This window comes from Zootermopsis nevadensis, unplaced genomic scaffold (genome assembly GCF_977971745.1).
Source record: "Zootermopsis nevadensis isolate Lab colony 2312 unplaced genomic scaffold, Znev_1.0 Znev_ptg000024l, whole genome shotgun sequence".
NCBI lineage: Eukaryota > Metazoa > Arthropoda > Insecta > Blattodea > Termopsidae > Zootermopsis > Zootermopsis nevadensis.
The window spans coordinates 10,549,380-10,571,908 of NW_028259156.1; the positions used below are offsets into that span (position 1 = coordinate 10,549,380).

The 22,529-nt window shown below is 37.0% G+C and overlaps 3 protein-coding genes across 12 annotated transcripts in view; 1 reads left to right on the forward strand and 2 right to left on the reverse strand.

Annotated features, from left to right (window-relative positions):
• Positions 1-10,700, reverse strand: part of LOC110831974 (Ras-like GTP-binding protein RhoL) — a 25,042-nt gene extending 14,342 nt beyond the window's left edge. For 3 of the 6 annotated variants that reach the window (XM_022068552.2, XM_087355386.1, XM_087355387.1), the window contains exon 1: positions 8,993-9,327. The gene's annotated coding sequence lies outside the window, so the exon portion shown is untranslated. Of the gene's footprint in view, positions 1-8,992; positions 9,332-10,602 lie in introns of those variants that run through there. The other 3 variants (XM_022068553.2, XM_087355388.1, XM_022068550.2) reach the window with 3 other exon arrangements.
• LOC110831972 (uncharacterized) lies at positions 9,984-16,135 on the forward strand. Of its 2 annotated transcripts, none has more exons than XM_087355385.1 (7): positions 9,984-10,459; positions 11,865-11,947; positions 12,558-12,666; positions 13,653-13,797; positions 14,587-14,650; positions 14,861-15,054; positions 15,620-16,135. In XM_087355385.1, exons 2-7 carry the CDS (start codon positions 11,882-11,884, stop codon positions 15,759-15,761), a joined length of 720 nt encoding a protein of 239 aa, XP_087211511.1. In that variant the 5' UTR covers positions 9,984-10,459; positions 11,865-11,881; the 3' UTR covers positions 15,762-16,135. The 2 variants fall into 2 exon arrangements, with proteins under 2 accessions (XP_087211511.1, XP_021924236.1); XM_022068544.2 differs by lacking the exon at positions 9,984-10,459 and adding an exon at positions 11,131-11,326.
• The window catches only part of LOC110831971 (EF-hand domain containing 1.2), a 14,125-nt gene continuing 5,820 nt past the window's right edge, over positions 14,225-22,529 (reverse strand). Inside the window, exons 8-14 of one of the 4 annotated variants that reach the window (XM_087355383.1) lie at positions 21,270-21,466; positions 20,393-20,526; positions 19,433-19,546; positions 18,396-18,575; positions 18,192-18,294; positions 16,397-16,542; positions 14,225-15,292 (exon numbers count right to left, since the gene is read on the reverse strand). In XM_087355383.1, coding sequence (XP_087211509.1) covers positions 16,426-16,542; positions 18,192-18,294; positions 18,396-18,575; positions 19,433-19,546; positions 20,393-20,526; positions 21,270-21,466 — 845 coding nt within the window. In that variant the 3' untranslated portion in view covers positions 14,225-15,292; positions 16,397-16,425. Of the gene's footprint in view, positions 16,543-18,191; positions 18,295-18,395; positions 18,576-19,432; positions 19,547-20,392; positions 20,527-21,269; positions 21,467-22,529 lie in introns of those variants that run through there. The other 3 variants (XM_087355382.1, XM_022068543.2, XM_087355384.1) reach the window with 3 other exon arrangements.

Here is a 22,529-nt window from a genome sequence, read left to right on the forward strand (position 1 = left end):
GTATTTTGCCATCAGATTTATTTGTTTAATTAATATTTAATCACAGTTATTAAAGAGAGAAAATTATTTTCAGTGCGAAATTGATAACGTAATAAGGAAAGGCGTATTTAACGGTGGTCTTCTCGTTAGGAAATGTAAAACAATTACACTAGCTGCCTGGAGTATTTCAGACTCGTCGCAGATTTGCATATTATGGCCATCAGGTGGGATCCACATAAGAGCACATAGTCCAGCAGTAATTTTACGGTGAAACCTACCACAAATACGCGTAGGAGGCACAGATAGGTACCAAATTGTGGCTTCTGGTGGGAAGAGAAAACCGACTTGATTTTGCTAATGCGTGTTACTGTACATTTCCAAGAGCGTTACTTAAATATCAGTCAAGTTCAGTGCATTTTTAATTGAAGTTAACAATACACAGCATGGCAAAACATAGTAACAACAAAAGTAACAGTAAAACAACAAAGCCACGCTCACCAAACAATATTCCCTAATGTGAAAACCAGTTTTCTTAACCAGGATGCTTGCATGATGTCGGCTATCTGCGACTCTACAGCGTAGGTGATGAAATATGTAATCAGCACGTTGCAAAGTGCAGCTATAAGCAGAGTTCATGTCAGCTTGGCCTTAGGCTCTTCGTCACCTTGCCCAACACAGACTGACTGTACATCCGGAAATCGTGCCTTGCACACAAGAATTTGCAATAAAAATATGTGTTAGTGACCCTACCCGCAATGGAAGTGCAGTTGCGCACTATTTATTGGATTGTTTTCAATAAGTGCGTGAAATTAGTCCAGACTGGAGGAAATGCGTTTATATCCTTCCGTAGTAACACCTAAAAACTACTTAGCATATTTTGATATAGACCGTAATTCGGTACTGGGAGTTGGAAGCTTTCGGGCGAATTTCGCTCTTGTCTACAGGATGGGTGGGAAGTAAGTAGGTATTAAATAATCGCTATAGGTTTTGTAATATTACTGCAATCCTAATGAAAATAATGTGTACATAATGTGTAAATAGGATTTCATAATTCGCGCGTCAGTAGTGTGTAAAAATTATTTTCATTATCTTTGCATTGGAAATATAGAGGTTATAACCATTTCTCAATGCCTACTTACTTCCCACCCATCCTGTATATCGGTTCATTAAACATAGTTCGTACTTAAAAGTAAACTTTGATTTTAAAAAAAGGCCCATTTTACAAAACTTGATACATGATCTGCTGTACAGAAAATTAAAACCTGTAACTTGAACATATTAGGACCAAGGGTAACATTGAAAATGCTTCCCAAATTCTCACTTTACGCGCAATTGCCAGCTTGCTTGTGATATATTTAGGTCATATTTAATTATAGGCCTCTCTACAAGAAATAAGTTGCGTTTGAAAACGTCCGAGTAAAGTAACGACTTAACGCTACTGGTTGTTTTTTTGTCTCCCTCTACATGGCTTTTGTATAAATTATTCATAATTAATGGACAAATTCAATGGTTTCATACAACAAAAAATTAGAGACTGGCTTTGTGTATACAAATCCAAGTGCTAAATTTAAACGTGTATTCTACTGCTCCAAAGAAATGAAAGAAAATAATTCTTCATGTGACTAACAACTGAATCATAGCTTGTGCAGTTTAATCTGCATTAAAATATTGTTATCTCTTTCCTATTTGAGAACACTGTTACCGTCACCCCAAGTCAATATTAATCTTGAGTCATAATATTTACTCAGTGAATTAGTACTTTAAATTTTACATAATTAATTTACTTTACCACAGATGCTTAGGTATAAAAAAAACACATCACCGTTCTAAAATCAGCGAAGTCAAAACGTTTTCTGCCTGCCTTGAGTCAGCGTTTTGGCCACTTAACAAGTATATATTAGGTTTCATTATCCCCGTTACAGCTATTTACAAGTAATGCTAAGCCCCATGAAGGTCCACGCTGTACATGATGTAAATACGTGATGCCATCAGACATACTGATGTAAATAAAGAATTTCAGAGACAGCGTGTATGTCATGATCTTACACAGATCCCCATTGTCTTAGATTGCTTCTTCTGTAGAAGGTTAAATAAATATGACTACGAAACAATAGGGTAATGGCGCCGTTAATTTCTTTTCCTGTCTCGTGAGGGAGCAATTTCAAGTTGGAGCCCCGTCTCTTCTGTAGGTTAGGTTTCCTAAATTCTTTTTCAAGACAAGTACTTGTATGGAAGATTCCCCTCCAGTTTTAAATTTTGGCTTTCTTGATTGGGTTTGATCTTATGGCACGAACATTTGCTAAAGAAGTTGTTTATGATACAGTTTAAGGACGTGACTGTAGATTTTCTTTGTATAACAGGTGTTCCCAATCTTTTCGAGACTGCGGGCCACAGTATTATAAACGAAGGCAATTTATAGCATGGCAACATTGCAAAATATACGTTAATTTATTTTGGATTTGGTAATAATTACTCATGAAACAATCCAGTTAGCCATACATCCCTAGCTGCTACAGTTTAGATTACTAATGTCAACCAGTTCTGTGTAAATCACAAATATCTACAAGGAAATCGCTCATTTTTTTAAAATTTTGCAAATAAATTAAAACTGGACTTTGCGTCTTTCCAATCTACAGCTTTTATATCTCTTAAATTAATTAGTTTTCCGGGGTTGCCAGCTTGGAGTTAATTCTGTACTAATAAATATAAACGTTAATTTACGCTGTAAGTTCCACATTTATAGACCAAATGTATGCACATAAAAAACTTAACAATTAGGCCTATAATCCCAACATGCCAAGGAGTTCCGTGTAACGAGAGACAGGAAAGGGCCACACAATTTGGATACTGACTTTGCCCTTCTGCGGGTGATAAGAGTAAACGTAACATATTTCAATACCTGTCTAAAATCCATAGTGCTTGTGGAATTCTGAGAGTAACCGAAACATATCTTACGGTTAGAAATCCGCTCATGTTCGTTTAGTCTCTGAACAACGCGGGAAAATACAGTTTTAATTTATAACCATTAAAGGTTTAACAGTGCTATATTGTTTTGTAAAGAAACATTCACATTAACAAGATCATGACGCAGAACCTAGGCATTTATAAGCACTAAGCATGTTCCAAGAAGTCCATTAATATTTAATAACCATTTTCTGTTCGATTCTTTGTCGGCTGCATTATTTCCCAAGATGATGTGTATTTTAAACCATGGCACACAGAAGAGAACCAAACGGTTTTCCACTATGATTTGACACACTGACAGCAACCCTGAATCATAACTCACGTTCATGGTCATAAGATCGTCTGCAAGCTTTGGAGTTTTTTTTATTGAGGTTCAACCCAAGGCCTCGCCTAATTACAAAGGATTTTAAACCTTAGATAAGGAATTAGTACGTCAGAAGGACTCCACCTCGACAGAACAAGACAATACATTTCTAAGTCTAAAATATACAAAATAAAGGAATATGATTCTTCCTACCATCTTTGACTAGAGATATGTCAATCTTCTTTTCTGGATGGCCACCCAAGGACACAATCAATTGTGCGTCATAACATTGTAAGTCGTAATACGCACAAATTTAGCGCAAGCAATTCAAAATATAGCCTAGCCACAAAGGCAGAACAACTGCCTGTGTAACAGAACGTCGTGGCCGAGTGTTTCTTGTTTCGTATTTGGGAGGTCCCGAGTCCAAATCTAGATTCGGACATGGGCCATTTTCAGTGTTTTATGGTAATTATGAAATGTTCCTAACTACAGCTTATTGTCCATGCCTTCCAACGTACGAGGCTCGTCCACAAAGTAAGTTTCCCTGGGGCCGTTTACAGATACAAAACACAATTTCATGGAAATATTTATTGCAACAGATACAGCAAGTGTCCAGCTATTTTTCAACATATTCGCCACCGGAATTGAGACATTTGTCATACCGTGGGAACAACTTTTGAATACCTGTGTCGTAGAAGTCTGCCGCCTGGGATTGGAACCACTGTGTGACAACCATCTCCGCCTCTCTGTCATTCTCAAAAAGCTGACGCTGACTGGACAGGAATTTCTTGAGGTGTAGGAAAAGATGGAAATCACTGGGAGCGAGGTCCGGGCTGTAGGGTGAATGATTAAACACCTCCCAGCTGAACTCCTGCAGGAGACTTGCTGTCCGTCGAGCGGTGTGCGGCCTAACGTTATCACTGACCGCACTTCACAGTCGGCGGGAGCTGGAATAAGAACCTCCATCTTCAACAGCTGCAACGATGCTACTGTGAGAACGCGGGAAGTACCGTTAGTGCATGCGCCATGCTACGTCATTGCTCTATCACGTACGCACAGTCGCTTCGCGCAATATAAGGTTTGCTAGCTGTGGGACGAGTGGGAAACTTACTTTGTGGACGCGCCTCGTATTCCAAAATCATAATAATGCAGCATCGTCACCCAGGAGACAAAATGTGTACCTACTCAGTTAATTTTCCGTGTGCATTCTTCGTCAACAAAGCGTAGGCCCACGTTATAATAAAATGAAGTACAGGTCTGATACCCCTAAAATGAAAGTTTCATGATCAAGAGCGAATTATATTTCGACTAAATTCACATATCTTCATTAATTCGCAAACACTTGTCAGGCTATATAAACTTAAGTTAACGTTGTTTTAATGGATTTCAATAATCGACGTACGTAACTTTATCGATTCTTTCGTCATGGCGGTCTACAATTCTAAACACATCGATAATCCACAGGTTTTCCCAGTAATAACACCAGAAAGAAGTTTTTAAAGCATTATATTCCGGCATGTTCAATCTCGTCAATGTGTGCCTGTGCCATATCCTTTCCTCGCCAAGACTCAGGCCGAAAGAGTTGGAAGGCAGCTTCCGTTTCCTGCTGAGACTAACAAATCAGCTGGCTAACTTTTTAAGCTTACACGATAAGAGTTCATAAGTACGTATATTAGTCACGTACGATGCGTCTTGTGCTGTTCAGTAAGCTTCGTTTTGTGTATCCGAACCGAAAATCAAAACAGACGAACTATGAGATTTCTCTTACTTCACAATAAGTCCCACTTTTTATTTAAACTCGACACACACGGCCTATTCAGTTTAACAGTGAGGAGAAAGTCCTTAGAAATTACACGTTTTCCCTGTAGTCCATAATTAAATAAGTTTTATTTGCATGATTTCACGTCTTCACCAAGGTCGAGAAACACCACCATAATAAAAAAACTCTCTCTCGCAATTTCAAGTTTTTTTTCTTAACTTTAACTCTGCAGATCTGTACTGAGTAAAATATTTTTATTCGCGGGTAGCTGTTCTTGACGTCAATAAACGTATGGAAGACAGCTCAGCTACAAAGTTTGGGATAAAATGATATTAATTCTAACCTGAAAAATATACACCTGACGTAAACCACGTGACAGGCCAACAAGTTTCATGATCTGTATGAAATGGTTTTGTAGTCTGTGTACATTTCCTCCTTCCTGAGCAGTTTTTAAAGAAAATTAAACGTGTCGCTTATTTAGTTCTCCAATTTTATTTTGGTTTTTGACTATGTGCATTTGCACTGAAAGTCAGATAAGTTATAGGTCTAACACAAATACTCCGTAATCTCCTACGTATTTCACGAAATATGGAGTACAAGGGTGTGTGGAATGTGTTCATCTAGACACAGGACAGGGTCTGGCGAACACAATAATGAATATTTACACGTGAGAACTTCTCGGCCAACTAAACGACAATCAGCTTCTTAAAGAAGCCTCTGCACTATAAAATTACACAAACACTCATGACTGCCCTTAATCGAAGTATGCCTTCTAATAAAGCAATACAGATCAAAGCAAAAATGACATCCGCATTTAATACAAACGTCCCACGCCGAATTTCTTCAGAAAAAACTGCAAATTGTTTCAAGGAAAATAGCACTTCCCACCAGACCTTACCATCATGCGCCCAGTTCGTGCACCGAGTACAAAGAACGTTTAATAACAGGGTCTGGATTGCCATTTTCGTGTGTTCGTAAATTAGGTACGTATACACTGCACATTACTTACGCAGGCGTAATGGAACGAATCCTGTTTCATTACGGACTCATTTAGGCAAATATTACGCTAACGGTAATAACAAAGAGGTTGAACAGCAAAGATTTAAATTAAATTACAGACTGCTCTACTAATGCTCTTTGCAAGAATTCGTTATTAGGTTGACTCGGTCGTTATTTAATGAATAATAGCAGAATTAATTTAGTAACAATGTGATGCGAGGAGAACTGACTGGAGTTAAACCACTAAACTTGTTGTAGTGATTGGGATTAGCCTCTTCTATTCGACCCAGTAAAATATGCGTTTTCAACTGAAGATGGGAGCAGATCCAGCTCTCGAAACGTAGTGACTTCGTTTTTCTTAATACTGAACGATGGATAAGACCAGGCTAACAACAATTCTGATTCTAACGTGATCTAACGTAACTTTTTGAGCACATTTGTAGCCATATATACATAGACTTCCTTCAACAATGACATTTTGTCCAGAATGTGTTGTGGTTTCTTCGGATTCTCAGAATAAATGTGATTTTTTCACCAAACTGGATCCGACTGGCTTCTGCTACACCGCCTTGCAACTTTTTGACGTGAAAACGTGTTTAAAATCGATGCCGGGTGTGGGGAGGCAATCGCGCCCAAATGAGCGACAGTTTCTGTCGAAGTAATTTCAAACTTCAATAACTCGGCTAAAAATAGACATAGAGCCGCCATCTTAGTCTCGTTTTAAAGAGGAAGGATGAACGTTTGTTTCAGTACCGCTCCGACATTCGTGACGGCCGGACGTCGCGAACTGCGCACGCGCAAAGTGAACCCATGATTTTCGACTTTCCGGATTCGACACGTGTCCATAAACGGGATCATATCTCAGAGACTAATTATCCGATCCGAGTGAACCAAGTGTTGTTTTGAAGAGGAGTGTATATGTTACAACTCATCCTGGCCTCCAAGTGTGTATCTCAACAACTCAAAAAGATACGAGGCTGTGAATTTGAAAAAAATTTGAAAATTTCCCGATTTTCTTAAAATGTCGCGATATATGAGGGCAAAGTAAAACCAGAATTACAAAAATCGGGCACGAATGCGTAGAGCACAAAATTCCAAAGAGAATGACACCGAAAACGCCATATGTATCCTACTTCTCATACCACTACCCTGTATTCAATAAATGTAAGTTGCAAATGAATTAAACGATTCAAAACAAAAATTTTGTTTAATTTCAATAAACTATACACGATTGACGTTTTCTCGAAAATAACTGCGGCAGTGTCCGACACTTCTATCAATTTTTTTAAGCCCCTCTAAGCACCGTGGTGATTTCGCACTGGTCTGTTTGAAGCATTTTACAACAAAGGTTAAAACAACGGATGAAGTCACAATTAACATTCATTCACAGTAACGTCGTAACCAGAGGAATTGTACCAACATTCCACTGCAAACAAAATTAAATCTCAACAACCGTTTCAATACTTCCTTATTATTGGTGGGGCTGTCAATCGTTCACAATTTCATATGCAGCTTTTATTATGCATTATTTCAATACTATACAAATGAACACGAAGTGACGTCACTAACCACGAAAGCGCAATGCTGATGATAACGGTTATTTTCAAGGAAATTATCATTTGTTTATTGGTTAATGGCTTTGAAGTCAATTAATCTGCATTAATTATTCATTATAGTGAACACGATAAACAAGTTAGAAAATGGATTTGAAATTAGTGAACAAAACGTCTGATGATCTCTTCTAAAAATAATGAACCGACAGCGTCATCGAATATATAATATATCAAAATAAGCCCATCAGTTCTAGTGATGTGAGATAGCATAAAACAGCTTCTGTTTAATTATGTCTAAAACAGAAAAATGTGCACTGGCCATAACATGTGTTTTACTACTTTTGTCCGAAACATTATCCGCTCCAGTAAGTTTTCAGCGAGTTGCGCTCAAGTAGCACGCAGAACTTTCAAGTAAAGCGCCTAGTGTACACTGTTTGGGTAATTAAGTCAATAATAGCTGGACCGGAACGGAGAAACAACGTATAGATCATTTTGGAATGTCTTCGAAAGCACATACTTAGGATACAGACTTTGACTGAGCTTGCTCTAGACCAGGGGTTCTCAACCTTTTTCGCTGGCGTACCACTAAGTCTAATTTAACACATTGAATTCACCAGTAACCAAATCGATTTAGGGAAATCTGTTGTAGTTCGCGTACCACTCAAGACTGGCTCGCGTACCATCAGTGGTACGCGTACCATAGGTTGAGAAACGATGCTCTAGACCAATGTCAAATCACAACTTCGACCTAGCTAGGACAATATTTGATGGAGAATTAATAGTATTATTTTATTATCCTGGGCTCTTTGAACATGAATTCCTCAAAGTACGGGCAATTTATTGGCTAGCTGAGCGACTATCAGCTTCTAAAGACACACGCTCTTCTATGGAGTTATTCTAGTGTACGTATTATGGCCACGCAAGTAGAGGACAAATGTGTTCTGACAGATCGTCCCGGGTAAAGGTACTTATATAAGTTCTATATCTACAATAAACATTTGACTGTCCCATTCAAAGTGGCAAGACAAGTTGATCTGCCTGTAAACACTTCTATAAAACATTTACGTCATGTTACTAAATAGTCAGAGCCGCCACGGTGGTCTAGCGGTTAGAACGCTGGCCTTGTAATCCTGGGGGTCTCGTGTTCGATTCCAGGCGGTGCCTGAATTTATAACTTGTGTTGGGCAAGGCCGTGGTCTAGGCAACACGGAGTTTTCCTCCGGGGGCTTCCCCGGTTTCTCCGTGGCATCCCAACAATTACTCCATTCACACACAGAAGGCAATGGCAAACCACTTCTGGATCATCTGCCAAGAACGTATATGAACGGGTCCCAGTCCGAGAAAAGGATGGAAGGATCCTGTTCATATGGACATGTCGTCAGACAGAACACTAAATAAGTAAATAGTCATACATCTTTTGAATGAGTTGCTTACCTCTTACAGAAGATATTCTTCCGAAGATGTCTTTAATCCCAATGTAACGAACACTGTCACTATATTGATCAGTTGTTTTTTCTTAATATATACTGAAGCACAAAAGACAGAAGTAGAATTGTTTCGATAATCATTTACTTTAACACTTTGTCTGCACTTGTGCAAACTTCCGTTGGAAATAAAATACAGATAAGAATTCCATGTTCGTCAACAATGGTGTTACCGTGACCTATATTAATTTAGGACCACACACCGTAACATTCTAGCGGAAGGTTACCCGCCTCTTCGTTTAATTGGAACACAACAGTCTTACGAAGTAATCTGTCAGCAACTGAAACTACTGCTGATACGACACTAGTATAGATCTCTTGCAAGGGGACGGAGGGGAGAAGGAAGTCTGTAACGAGTGCTTTGAACTAACAGTGGCTTATGTGACACGCAATTTTACGTTTCCTATAATTCCATAGTGCTTCTTAAACTGGAAAGTTTTGTTCATTGTTCGTAAGTCCTCAAAAAAGGCCTGTGTGAACACACATGAGTATCGAACAGTCGCCCACTCAGAACCTTTTGAACTGAACCTGGATGGAAACGTGAAAAACGTATGCATGCCTCCTATGGCATGGTTGTCATACCGAGTTTCCTTAAGTTGTTTAATAATATTAATGTTTTGTTGAATGTGGGTACGAATCGAGTTTCGAAGACGAACTCGCCGGACTTATTGTTCTTAACATAAATGGTGCAGCGGATGTAGAATGAAATGACTAACCAAGACACGGAATGCTTGAAGGATGACATCTGAAGAGGAAAACCGCAGATAATATTATGCGATAAAAATTATATTGGACCATACACCCGAAAGTCTTTAACGCGGAATCTGCCAAGACAGCAAGCAGCAGCAACAACAGTGATGTGTTCACTGTTTTCCTCATGGCTGATGCAACATGGTGAAGTTTGGAAAGCACCAGACTGGATATTATCAATTTGTTTGGCACAGGAGAATTTGGAAATGCATCCCTAAACTCATTCTGGCTTCACAACGATATTGTTTACTTATTAATCCAATCGAATTACATTATTCTTGATACTTCATTAACGTTACGACTCGATACGAGCCACTGCTTTCTCTAGTCGCAGATGTTTTCTAAATCATTTTGAAATACACGATGAACATGTGTACCTCCGCAAGGCAACAAAAAAAAATATCCATGTTCCAAGACAGTGTGGCCACGCGGACCGGCCTGACGTTTTACCTGGAACACAGTCCTTATTGAGAAGTCAACAGTCGTTCAGCGAGCCAGTGCACGCCCCGTCACATTCTTATACGCTATTTCTTTAAGATTTATTTTAATATTAGCCTCCCATCTACGCCCAATTCCGCAAGATGTTCTGATTTCCATTTTACTTTGTTTAGATCAGCGTTTATCAACCTATGATAAGCGAGCCAATGTTGAGTGGCACTCGAGCTAAGTAAGAAAATCAAAAGATAATATTAACATAAATAAGTTTGGTTAGTGGTACATTTAATGTATTAAATTAGAATCAGTGGAACGCCAGCTAAAAAGGCTGACAACCACTGGCTTAGATTATTCCAAAGAACACGGGCTACTTACGGTTTAACCTCTGGTGTAACCCAAACAGGCAGGACCGCCCCTTGTCGGCTTGGCAACTGCCCTAGGTATCTGGAGGCCGTGCTCCATCTACAATCTGACGTCGTGTCATGCCGTTTGTGACAAGCGACCTACAGACGTGGTAAAGGTCGACAAACGAAAATAAAAGTAGATCTGACTTAACTGTTCACAGAATCGGAATTGAGGAATCATACAAGGAAGACCCATAAACCAATGTTTCCCAGTCGGTAATCGGCAAACTGCTTTATTTATGCCGGACGACATGAATATGGATAGACCTATAACTATTTTACAATTAGAAACAGTTCGTTTCTCATTTCCATTCAAAATATAAATAGTTCGTCTTGAACATTTTATACGTTTTGTGCACAAAACGCCCGCATGTTTCATCTCCGAAATTCCTGCTACATTTGGTTGGTTGGGGGGGGGGGGGGTTTGTACACCAAACGATACCGATCGAACTTAATTTTTGTCCATATCGATCCAATCAATATAACACCTAAAATCGAACTTTTCGATTCATCGAACAAAATTTATACGCTATGTAGAAAGAGTAATCACAAATTTTTCGATAGGGTTAATATTTGACTGAACACAAAAATACGTAATAACTAATGTTAATTAATTGCCACTCTGCTACAATTAAATTGTTCATTAATTTTTCTTTCTATTGTTATTCTGCTTATTAGTGATCTGGATAATTTAAGTAAGTTTCAATCAAAAAATAAATGAAGTTGGCCTAATACAGTTCATTAAGCAAACAAGTATAACCTATAAAAAATATGAATTTGAATGAACTGTGAAATAATACAGTAACAAACTACTGAAATGATGGAGTTAAACTAATTTTACACTCATATGAAGTGTACACTTGTATGAAGACAAATTTTAATTGTTCCTGTTACAACATATGCATAAGCAAATGTGAATACCAATGCTAGTGACATGTAAAATTGCAAAGAATGCACCTTAAATCTTCCATTCAAGTTTTGCATGGATGTTTCACTGCGTAGACAAATTAATCTTTTATTTATGCCGTATATCAACATGGCAATATGGGATATTTCATATTCTCTTGTGCATAGTTCTTTTATTTCTAATAATAAATTTAGGTGTTTATGATGTCTATTTGATTTTAATACCACATACACTGACTAAGGTAGTTTGGACTTCACGATATGAGAGGGCTCAGAAAAGTCGCTCACTCACTGCTCAGGCAACAATTTTTCTTTCTACTGTTACAGAACCAGAAGTGACAACAATGTCACTCCAAAACTGTGACAGTGATAACGTTGGTAGCACATTCGAAAAAGAAGCCGTAGATCAGGTAATGAATAAAATATGTCCAGTTCTAAAAGTATAAATATTCTGTTTAATATAAATAATATTGAACACAACAGCACATATTTTGTACAGTCTGTTAGATACATGTGTAAACTGTGTCCACCGTGAAGTAACTAACCTAAAAAGAGCAACTTTTGAATCAGAGGACAAAATTCATAAGTTTTGAAGTAATTTCATTCTTCACACAACTTTTATCTTAATGACACACAAGTAGTTATCAGTTCATTTCTCTTGTTTGTAATCCATTAACTTTTTTCTCTCTGACTACATACAGACTTGGTAAAAGTCACATGTAGAACTCTGTATTAAAAAATGAACCTGTAATTCACATTACCGAAATTACCAAATTAGTTCATACATAAACTCATCGATAATTTCTTCTTAGTTATTTCATTATAATAGTTACTGTATTCATATATGGCTCACTTTATCCACATTAGTATACTTACCTACTTCAGAAATCCCCTGCCTCTTATGGAACCTGAATGTTCAGTACTGCGTTCAAAAGAGCACTTTAATCACAAAAAATTTTATATTCATTATATTATGAAGTAAGTGGATGTGTTTTCTTACCAAATTTCCTTAATATCCAGCATAAGCTGTTAATGAGCCTGAAGCGGCAACATGAAGAACTTGATCAGGAAATTGAACAGAAAATTGCAGAACTGAATAGATCCCACCAAAAGAGGATTTTATTAAGAGGTGAGTAACACGGAGGCACAGAGAGGACCGAAACCGTACTAAGAAATTCTTATGTTAATATTAAACTTAATGAATCCAATTGTGTTAAGCCCTTATGTACTTTAAATGCCACAGCTAACATTACATCAGAAAGTTAAATGAGTTTAAATAGTGGGTTCATAAATTGATCTTTCGCTGTGTCTCTGAGTCTGGCTCACTATTAAGGCACAGCGAGTTAAGAACATAGACATAAAGAGTTTTGATTGACGTCATGGAAGAACATTCAGGCGACAAACACAAATATAAAAATGGAACTTAAGAAAATAGGTTGTGATTGGATTGAACTGGATCAGAATAGGGTACAGTGTCTTCTTCTTCTTCTTCTATGGCTCTCCGGTCCGTATTCGGTCCATGGCCTCCTCAATTCTCCTCTTCCTTTTTACGGTGCAAGGTTGTTAGCCTTGCGACCAACCCCCAACCTGGAGGACCAGGGTACCTGTCTTAGTCTGACCTCTCCCCCTTCACCCTACCAGTAGCTATGCTACTGCCAGCATAGCTCTTGGGATCACTGAGGCCTGTATGTTGTATGTGGCCGGCGCAGTGGCCACGCGGTCTGAGGCACGGTCCTCATGCGCCCAGCCGTTGCGACCATGGATTCGAGTCCCACTCAAGGCACGGATGTTTGTCTGCGTCCTTTCTCTTCCAGTCTGATGGATAAAGCTGGCCACGCAAGGCAAAGCGAAACTACCGTGGTACTTTCGCAAGAAACAACCCCAAAATGGGGTTGCAAACCAATCCTAGGATTTGGGGGGGGGGAAGATAGATAGAGAGAGAGATATATGTATGTGCATGTGTACATTAGATATAGGTATTAAATATTTTATGAAAAGAATATATGCTTAAGACACAGTAAGGTCATCAATCATTTCAATGCTGTAAATGATTACGCTCACACAGACAATTTCATTTCAAAAATAGAAATTTTGGTGCTTCACGTGTGTTTATAGATGAAATAGAGACTTGTTGTATCAGAACACTGAAAAAGGAGGCAGCACTGGCCAAAGTACAAGCTACTTCACAGAGTTCACAAAAAGAAGCAAAGGAAATAGAGTGTCAAATTAAGAAAGAGAAGCAAGTTCAGATTGAGTATTTGTGAGTATTACGGGAACATGTACCTATGAACGTAAAATCCTCTTCTGCTGATAAGCATTTTGACTAAGTCCTCTTATTGGTATTAATCAAAAATAATTCTCTCAAACCTTTGTTAGACTCAATATGATACTAAGGAAATCACGCTGTTGTTCAGTGTCACTCTGAGCCTAACAATTTGAAATTCAAACAAAATAAACTAGATAATTGGATATGCTGGTGTGTCCAAATAAATGGACTCATGTAAGATTTGAGGTTTTCACAGAGGTCAGTATGAAGATTTCTGTCTTCTGGGTTGAATATTCATCGCCCTGATGACGGAGGCAGTATGACCTCTGAAACGTTGGTTAACATCGACCAGACTACACAGCGCAACAACCCAGGAAACAGAAATCTTCAAATGGACTCATGTACATTTACAAATCACAAGCCAGTCAAACAGCCTCTTATTTTAATCAGTACTAGTCGAGTGCAGGAAGTTTTTGAAAAAAAACTTCTATGAATCACTGTATATAATACATAGCACAATTCCATTATAATCAGTTATTCCATTTATTTCAGCTCCACATATGATTAAGAACCATTCAGCTATTTGTGATGTACTAACAATAATTATTAGCGTACTTAATATATCTGTGTTTTATTTAATAACACTGTCAGACGCTCGGACTATAAAGCATCAACATTTCTTTGATTAAATGTGAAATATTCAACTAGAATGTGTACAGTATTAATAACTGACAGTGATGCCTTTCTTAGCACTAATAAAATAAAAATTAATTCCTCTTACAGAAAAGTCTATGAAAATAAAATGGCTTCGATTGCTGATAATCTACGGAGTGGATCAAAAATTTATGTAAGTATCATGAACATTTTGCCCAGGTCAGGGTCCGATTGAGGGCTTTGGTTAATCCGGTGATAAAACCTCGGGTTTCGTAAGCCATCTAGTTAGTTAGTTATCTATCATGAACATTTACCAAATATTTTATTGTAAATCAAACAACGTATGAAAGTACAGAACTACTGTTACGACACTAAAAAAAGTTGATTTTTTTATTATACTTAGGATAGAAAAAACATAGCAGACGAGATCTCCAGCTTGCGGCAAGAAAATAGTGCCATTGATAAACAACTGGTATCACTTGAAGAAAAACTGAATGATTTTCGTGCAAAATATGGATCAATGTTTAAAGAATCATTGGATAAATCGGACATAACCGAAGGAGGTACTCTTCAGTTGTCAGCACTGCAACATGTCATGTATGTTTAAATCTCTTTATTACTAAACTATGATAAGAAATTTATTCAATAAAGGAAACTAATGAGGGTTCCGCAGTGGCCACGCGGTCTGAGGCGTGGGCCTTGTGCCGCTTGGTCGCGGGGACCGTGGGTTCGAATCCCACTCAAGCCATGGATGTTTGTCTGCATTTTTCTGTGTTGTGCTGTCCTGTGTACAGGTAGAGGCCTTGTGACGGGCCGATCCCTCGTCCAAGGTGTCCTACCGAATGTCTATAGATCAAGCCAACGAAAAGTTGGGGACCCATAAAGGGTACCGGAAAATGTACAAACATTGTTAAACCGGAAAAGAACAGAAGAGAGAAAACTAATGACAGGTGTATGAACTACAAAATATTTAACGCAAAGTGAGATATACTGAACTACTTGTATGTGCCTTATTAACACTTCCACTGTCAAAGTGAAAGTGGTTTCATATAAAATGCACTACATCTGTGACTAAGAAACCTTGAAATGATAAAGGTAAGAGAAAATTTAAGCTGTGCAACCAACCCCTTAAAATCTTAATGTGCTACATCGCTTTCTGCAGATCTCAGCTGGCTGAAGAAAAACAATTATATAATTATGAATACCAAAAACGCTGTGAAGAGATCAGGAATTTGTCCAAGAATTTAAGCACCCTTGAAGAAGATCTGAGAAGACTGAAACAAGGGCATGTCATCCTGGAGTAACACAATCCTTGTGTTTTCTGAAATTTTTTAATTTCTGAATTTCACTGAGACTACTTTTTTTCATATTCTTGTCCAAGTAAATATTAATGTTTAAATTTTGTTCAAATATATTTTAGTATAAATGTTCATGTTATCCATTAACTTTTATGAAAAGGCAGTACTGATTTTTATCTTGGATAATGACTAAGATGAAATACAATACACAGTATTTTTATCTTCATACATGACTGTACTTCTAATCTAATTATTTACTTAGTTCTTTCTCATTTGTTTGTCAGTATTCTCAAGAAACTCTAGAATTGGGAATATAAAGTTACCAGTTTCTAATATTGTTTTACAAGTAATGTTTAAAATAAATGTTCTGAACCATCTTAGTAATGAATTCATTAATAAAATAATTCAGTAAATATGTAGATAATACTGTATATTAAGATTTTTAAAACTGTACTAAAATCACCAGTGACCAGTATAAAGATCTGTAAATCTAGTCTTCTAAGGAAATAAGTATGCGGCTAGTACATAATTTCATAAACCACTTCACTTGAAAATTCATCTCACAATAGAGTTTACTCTGATAAAATTAAGACACATATGCGGATGCTATGGATCAGTCTGAAAGAGATAAAATTACTCACAGGAAGATAAATAATTCCACAGGATTTCATTATCCACTTTCTTCAACAACCTGCTTCTCCAAATCAACATCCTTGAGAAAAGCTTGATAATCTACTAATGGACCAACTCGACTCTCTGGTTTGTTAGCAAATAATGAAAACTCATACTGAAATAAAATAGACAAACATGATAATTTTACTGCAACGTCAACTAATATTAACTAATTGACAACCAGGTCATTCTTTTGTTATGTGCATGGGTTGGATCAGAGGACTCCGTCCCAAGAATGGGAAACAAGAAGTAAAACTTAAAATTTTGTGTAAACAAATTTACCCACAATCATCTTTACAGTCCACATCAACAACATGCAGCTTTTAATATGCATAAAATATTCAAATATCAAGTGCAATTATAATAAAAATGTAACAAAAAGTTTTTTTAGGAAAACTACATGAAGGTTGTGTTACAACGTGACATCCACCGCATTTATAAAAATTTAGCAACAGTTTCTATGTTCATGCTTCACATTTGTTTTGATTTTGACATATTTTGCCCAGTTTACTTTAATAACAAGAGAATTTAAACAAAAGACAAATAAATAACTGAATTATAAATCAGATCCCAAAGTACCTTGATATAATGGCAGCACATAAATGATCAAAAATGGATGAAAATTATTTGGAATCTAATAAGTCTAAACTGTAAACAGAAGTGAAGAAGCAAATGCACTCTGAAGCCAGTGACTGGCCTGACAGCCTATGCATTAGCAGACAAAGCACAGTTCTTGGCTGGCTCAGTTACTGGTGACAAAATAAATTCACTTTCTATCACTGACATCTCCCCTCCTGAATGCAGCATGTAATGTCTCCCGTGCATAAGCGTAATACCAAGAAAGTATACAAGGGGAATGGAGGTAAAGCCCCACACATTCTTAACCCAAGTACTAAATGGAGTTGATTAGTCAGCTTCATGCACAGGCTGCCTTATCCTAGGAGAGACAGAACCTCTGGCACACGGACAGGAGGCCGGGTGGGCCCCAGAACTGGTCTGGAGGTGGTGAAAAATAGAGAAATTCTTATTGCTGCTTGTATTTGAAGCCAGCAGCCCAGCCTGTGGGGCTCAGTTACATCTTAACAAAACCATTGCCTGCTTTTAAGTACAGAGTGTCTAAATGATGTTCCCGATTTGAAAGACATGCTACTCACGTTTAATGAAATTCAGATGCACAAAATTGGTACCGATGGAAAGAGAAACTCTCCAAGTTTTGTTTCAGTACACCACAGGTGTTCAATGTGAGCCCCCTTGGTAACTCGACACACATCCAGCCTGTAGTCGAGTTCCTCCCAGACACGTTGCAACATATCATGATCGATTGCTGGAATGGCTGCTGTGATACGCGCTCCAAGCAAGGTCTGTGGTAAGGGTGGCACAAATACTCTATCTTTGACGAACCCCACAGAAAAAAAATCACAGGGCGTCAGGTCTGGTGAACATTGAAATCCAGAATACAAAAGGCTCCCCTGTCTTCGATGGCAGCCATTTTCTCTCATATCACCCCTGGCGGCAAACAGTGTTACTACGCAGCCACAAAGTATACCAACATAAACTTGGAGAGTTTCTCTTTCCATTGGTACTAATTTTGTGCATCTGAATTTCATTAAAGGTGAGTAACATGTTTCAAATTGGGAACATCATTTAGACTAGCCCTGTATTCACGAGTGTTAGAAACACAATCTGCTGATACTTTGATGAGGTTGGGGCTTATTAGTCATGACAGAATTGTAACAAATCTAAAGCTGCATGTTTACATCATACCTGGGTATCTGTAGGCACAGTAGGATATGGAGGACTTTGCTTCAGATCTAGAAATCCTAGTAAATCCCTGTAGTCAATTTCTCCAGCTTCATTCTTAAAAATTCTGAAACAAATCCATAAATACCAATATTGATATGAATATGCTGATTATCTTAGGATATTACGCAGTTATTATAGTACTTGAAACATTCTGACGTGGCTTACTTATCCAAGACAGCATTAAGTAGTTCTCTGGTGATAGGCAGCTTGGCACCTCGACATACAGCGTAGGCTGTATCTCTAGATATATACCCACTGCGATTAGGGTCTTGCTGAAGAAAGCTTTCATGTAAACGCTCCATTTGATTAAAAAGGAAGCGCTTCATTTCTGTATGGACAACAGACCTACATATAATAAGAAAAACCAAGAACATTAACTACTGTATTACATTAAACTTTAAAAGTGGCATAAATCAGGACCAAATGGAGGAGGAGAATCGAGGAGGCCATGGACTGAATACGGACCAGAGAGCCACAGAAGAAGAATAAATGAGTAACTCCCTGAAATACACAGAAACGTGGAAAAGATTAGCAAATTGTATAGTGTATCATAAATAAGAGCGTTTAATTTACAAAAGTTCACCAATTTCTATGCATGTGAAATGTAGGTGATGACTGAAAGTATGGAACAATGATCCTGATCATATGAAGTCAGCTGAAGATGATGACAAAAGCAGTGGAGGAGAAAACTTTAAGCATATCTTTAGAGAAACTACATATGTATTTTTTATCTTTATCTGACACAGTTTTATGTTTGACGGAAGCAGAATTTGAATAGGAAAACTGAAACATAGTAACATGCACCATTTTTGTGTTGAAGAACATCACACTCTGAAAATTAAGAGGCCATACAAGAAATAAACTCTGTTAAAGATTCAAAACCCTATATATTTTGCACATTTATACTAGACCTGTGTGCTTTCATACATCAATAGATTTACTTTAAATGTATTTTATTTCATAAAAACATGGGATGTGTGGCTGATTCAATGGTACAGAATATTTGATAACATACAGTAACTCAGATATATTATCTATGACTTTGTGTCGCAGAAACACACAACGCTGCCTTCTCACATAGTCACAAGGTTATTAGTTTTAAATCTATAGAGGTTAACAATACTTTTTTAAAAATTTTCTTAAATATACATAAAGTAATTTATATTTTATAAATATAACAAATAAAATCCTAATCAAATTACCTCAGAGATTCTTTTGTATACCATTCCTTTTTGCACTGAGCATTGTAGTGACGAGCAAGAGTAATTAGTTCATGGTGAGTGATGCTATCACCCATAATCTCCTTCAGCTTCTTGCTATAATGGAAAAATGTGCATTACTATGTTAATAAATATTTAATGAAATTATAAGTTACATGTGAGTTACAGTTCCAAGAACTCTGGATGTGTGTTAGGTTAACCATACATTACAATTTTTAAAGGGTTAGATCAGTGGTCCCCAACCTTTTTGTGCCTACGGGCACATTTGAGAGTTTATGAGATCATGGCGGGCTCCAACCAATTAACAAAGCCAAATTTTCTTTTATCTGGACAAATAAGATATGGACACCAAATAATACACAAAACAACACAATGTTTAATGATACAAGAAACCGCGCAATCAAAAATACATAGTTTTATAAGTACAATTATTATTACTTAAGAGGGAAGTTAGTGTGATGTTTGGCGCTGCATTTCATCGGCCAGTTTTTCAAATTTGGGAGCGTAGGATGATGTTGCTGCTTGCAAACAATCATCAAGATGGGCATCAGTAAGTAGAGATCTGTGCTTTGATGTTATAATGTTCATGGTTGAACGGCCTTCATTATTCAGTATAACCTCTTTCCGTAACAACGCGGGCACCCAAATAAAAAAAGCCTTGGCGGGCGCCATGTTGGGGACCACTGGGTTAGAGTGTCCTGTGTAACAGAAAATTAATAGTTATCTGTGTATTAACAAATGATGATAATTATGTTTATGTGAGTGATGCTCAACTGAGTTATAACTCAAATAAATTTACACATGCAAGTAAAAATTGTGGCAAGGTGTGACACAATAGCAGACATAACTGTTTGAGATAAACATTTTCACTGCAGAATCATTATCATTCTCACTTATCTTCTCAAATCATCTTAATTCAACACATTTACCTTTGACACTTACCTAAGATTGGCATAACAAATTACACCTATCTGATCTGGATCTGTCTTTAGAAATTCACATACAAACTGCTTATATATGGGCTTCAGTGCTTCACGAATCTTATTCTTTATCAGTATGATGTTACTCTTTGGGAACTGAAATAATAAAAAAAAACTTTTGCTAATTTTTTATTTCTTAGTTTCACTTAACTACACTTGTCACCTTAAGATTTTATCCACACTTTCTTTTCATTAATCACCTAAATCAAAACAAGTGCTCGAGCGGGTGCCACCAAGAAGGAAGACTAAGGGTTAGATGTATGAAATTAATCCAGGATGTAGCAGTAGAAGAAGATGGAAAGGGACTGCATAGGGAAGAATAGTGACTGGGAATCAAAATACATTAATCAGTGTCATAATTAAACCATAATATATGTATATTCAGCTATGGTCCTTAAAGTTCTCATTTTTTCCACTTCCATTCTTCTTTTGTCTGCTACCCCATTTCTGTGTTTTATTACCATATTTTCACACTGCTTAACAAATATTCTATATAATTTCAAACACATACTACTGTTTTTATAAAATCATTCCATATACATATAAATACTTGCCTTTTGTTTTCCAAATATCTCTTGTAATTAGGATTATTTGAGTTCCTAAACATTTTAATTTATGCACCTGTTCTATTGGTTTATTATCAAGCACATTCCTATGGCTAATTAACCTTTCTTGCATGAGCTGAGTAAACTTAAACCCCAAAAATATAATGCTGCTGGCCAGACTTTAACAATGGGGTTAAACAGTTTAGCAGTATGTTACTGTGGTGCATGGCCAGCTGGATTGCAATAAAATACAAATAAATTGGATAAGATTATTTTTATCTAATATACACTTACCACTCGACAGTTAAGTTCCATATATTGCAATGTATATTCATCTGCTTCAACCATTAAAAATTCAAAACCATACAGGAGGAGTGTGTTGCCAACATAGAAGTCCTGTGGCCCAAAATATTCAGGAGGTTCAGAAGTATATATTTCTTGTCCTGGTTTTGGTATCTGAGTCCGTTTAATAAATTCCCCACCAATGAAACCTAAAACCACACAGTAAAGATTATATATGCTATGTTTGGCTTTAGAAATTTGACTGAAAAACAGCAAATTAATAACATTTCAGAAACTAAATGGCACAGTAAAAAAAAGCCTCAAAATGCAATGGCAAGACATTCCTTCAAACAGATCAGGAGTTCAGACAATAAAAGGAAATACAGAACAGAAACTGCTAAAATGCCTTTTCTGAGAACAGCGGCACAAGTATTACATTCTGAGAACAAAAAATGAGTGAAAATATTAAAAAAGAATTACATATTAATAAATATTCCAGACTATAGACATAAATGATGGGAACAAAAGAATGAAAGAAAATTATTTCCAGACAGCTGGTCTCCAAGCCAATATCTGTTTCTGTGTGATCTGAATACGAACCAAGAGGGCTAACCACTCAGATGTGATATTCTGTAAGAAGAAATCTTGGAAAACCAACAAAAATATGGATTGAGTAAGGGAGATTTTAACGGACATCAAAGAGGCCACTGGACTGACCATGAACATGGTGCTAATGCTTACGTTACAAAAGTAGATAATATGCTCTTTGGAATTACATTAAAGAATAAATTTCAGTTACACATGATAACCATCTTCTTACTAGGGCTAAGAGACCAGAGAACTGTAAATAAAGAAGACATCAGCTAATTATAGCGATTACAAGAATGTGGACCATGATTTTCTCAAAATCAGTGTGTTTCTTGTAAATATGGATCCCTACAACTTATACAAGATTCTTTTCCCCTCAGATGGCACACACAACATTGTATTTCAGTACTTAAGTAATGTAGACCTTAAAATGAATTAAAATCAATGAAAATAACACAATAAAAGTAATACAATATAAGTGCCACATATAATTCATCACAAAAATAATATTGTGTAGAACTCAAAAGACACACATAGCTATTTACTTAGGCCCTTAGGTAATGTGGCCCACAATATACTAAACTAAACTAGAATCAAACTAAATTTGATACTTTTGTGTACATTACTTAACAACACTGCTCCAGCTGCTTGGGTTATATATTTATTACTGAATAAAATGGAAAG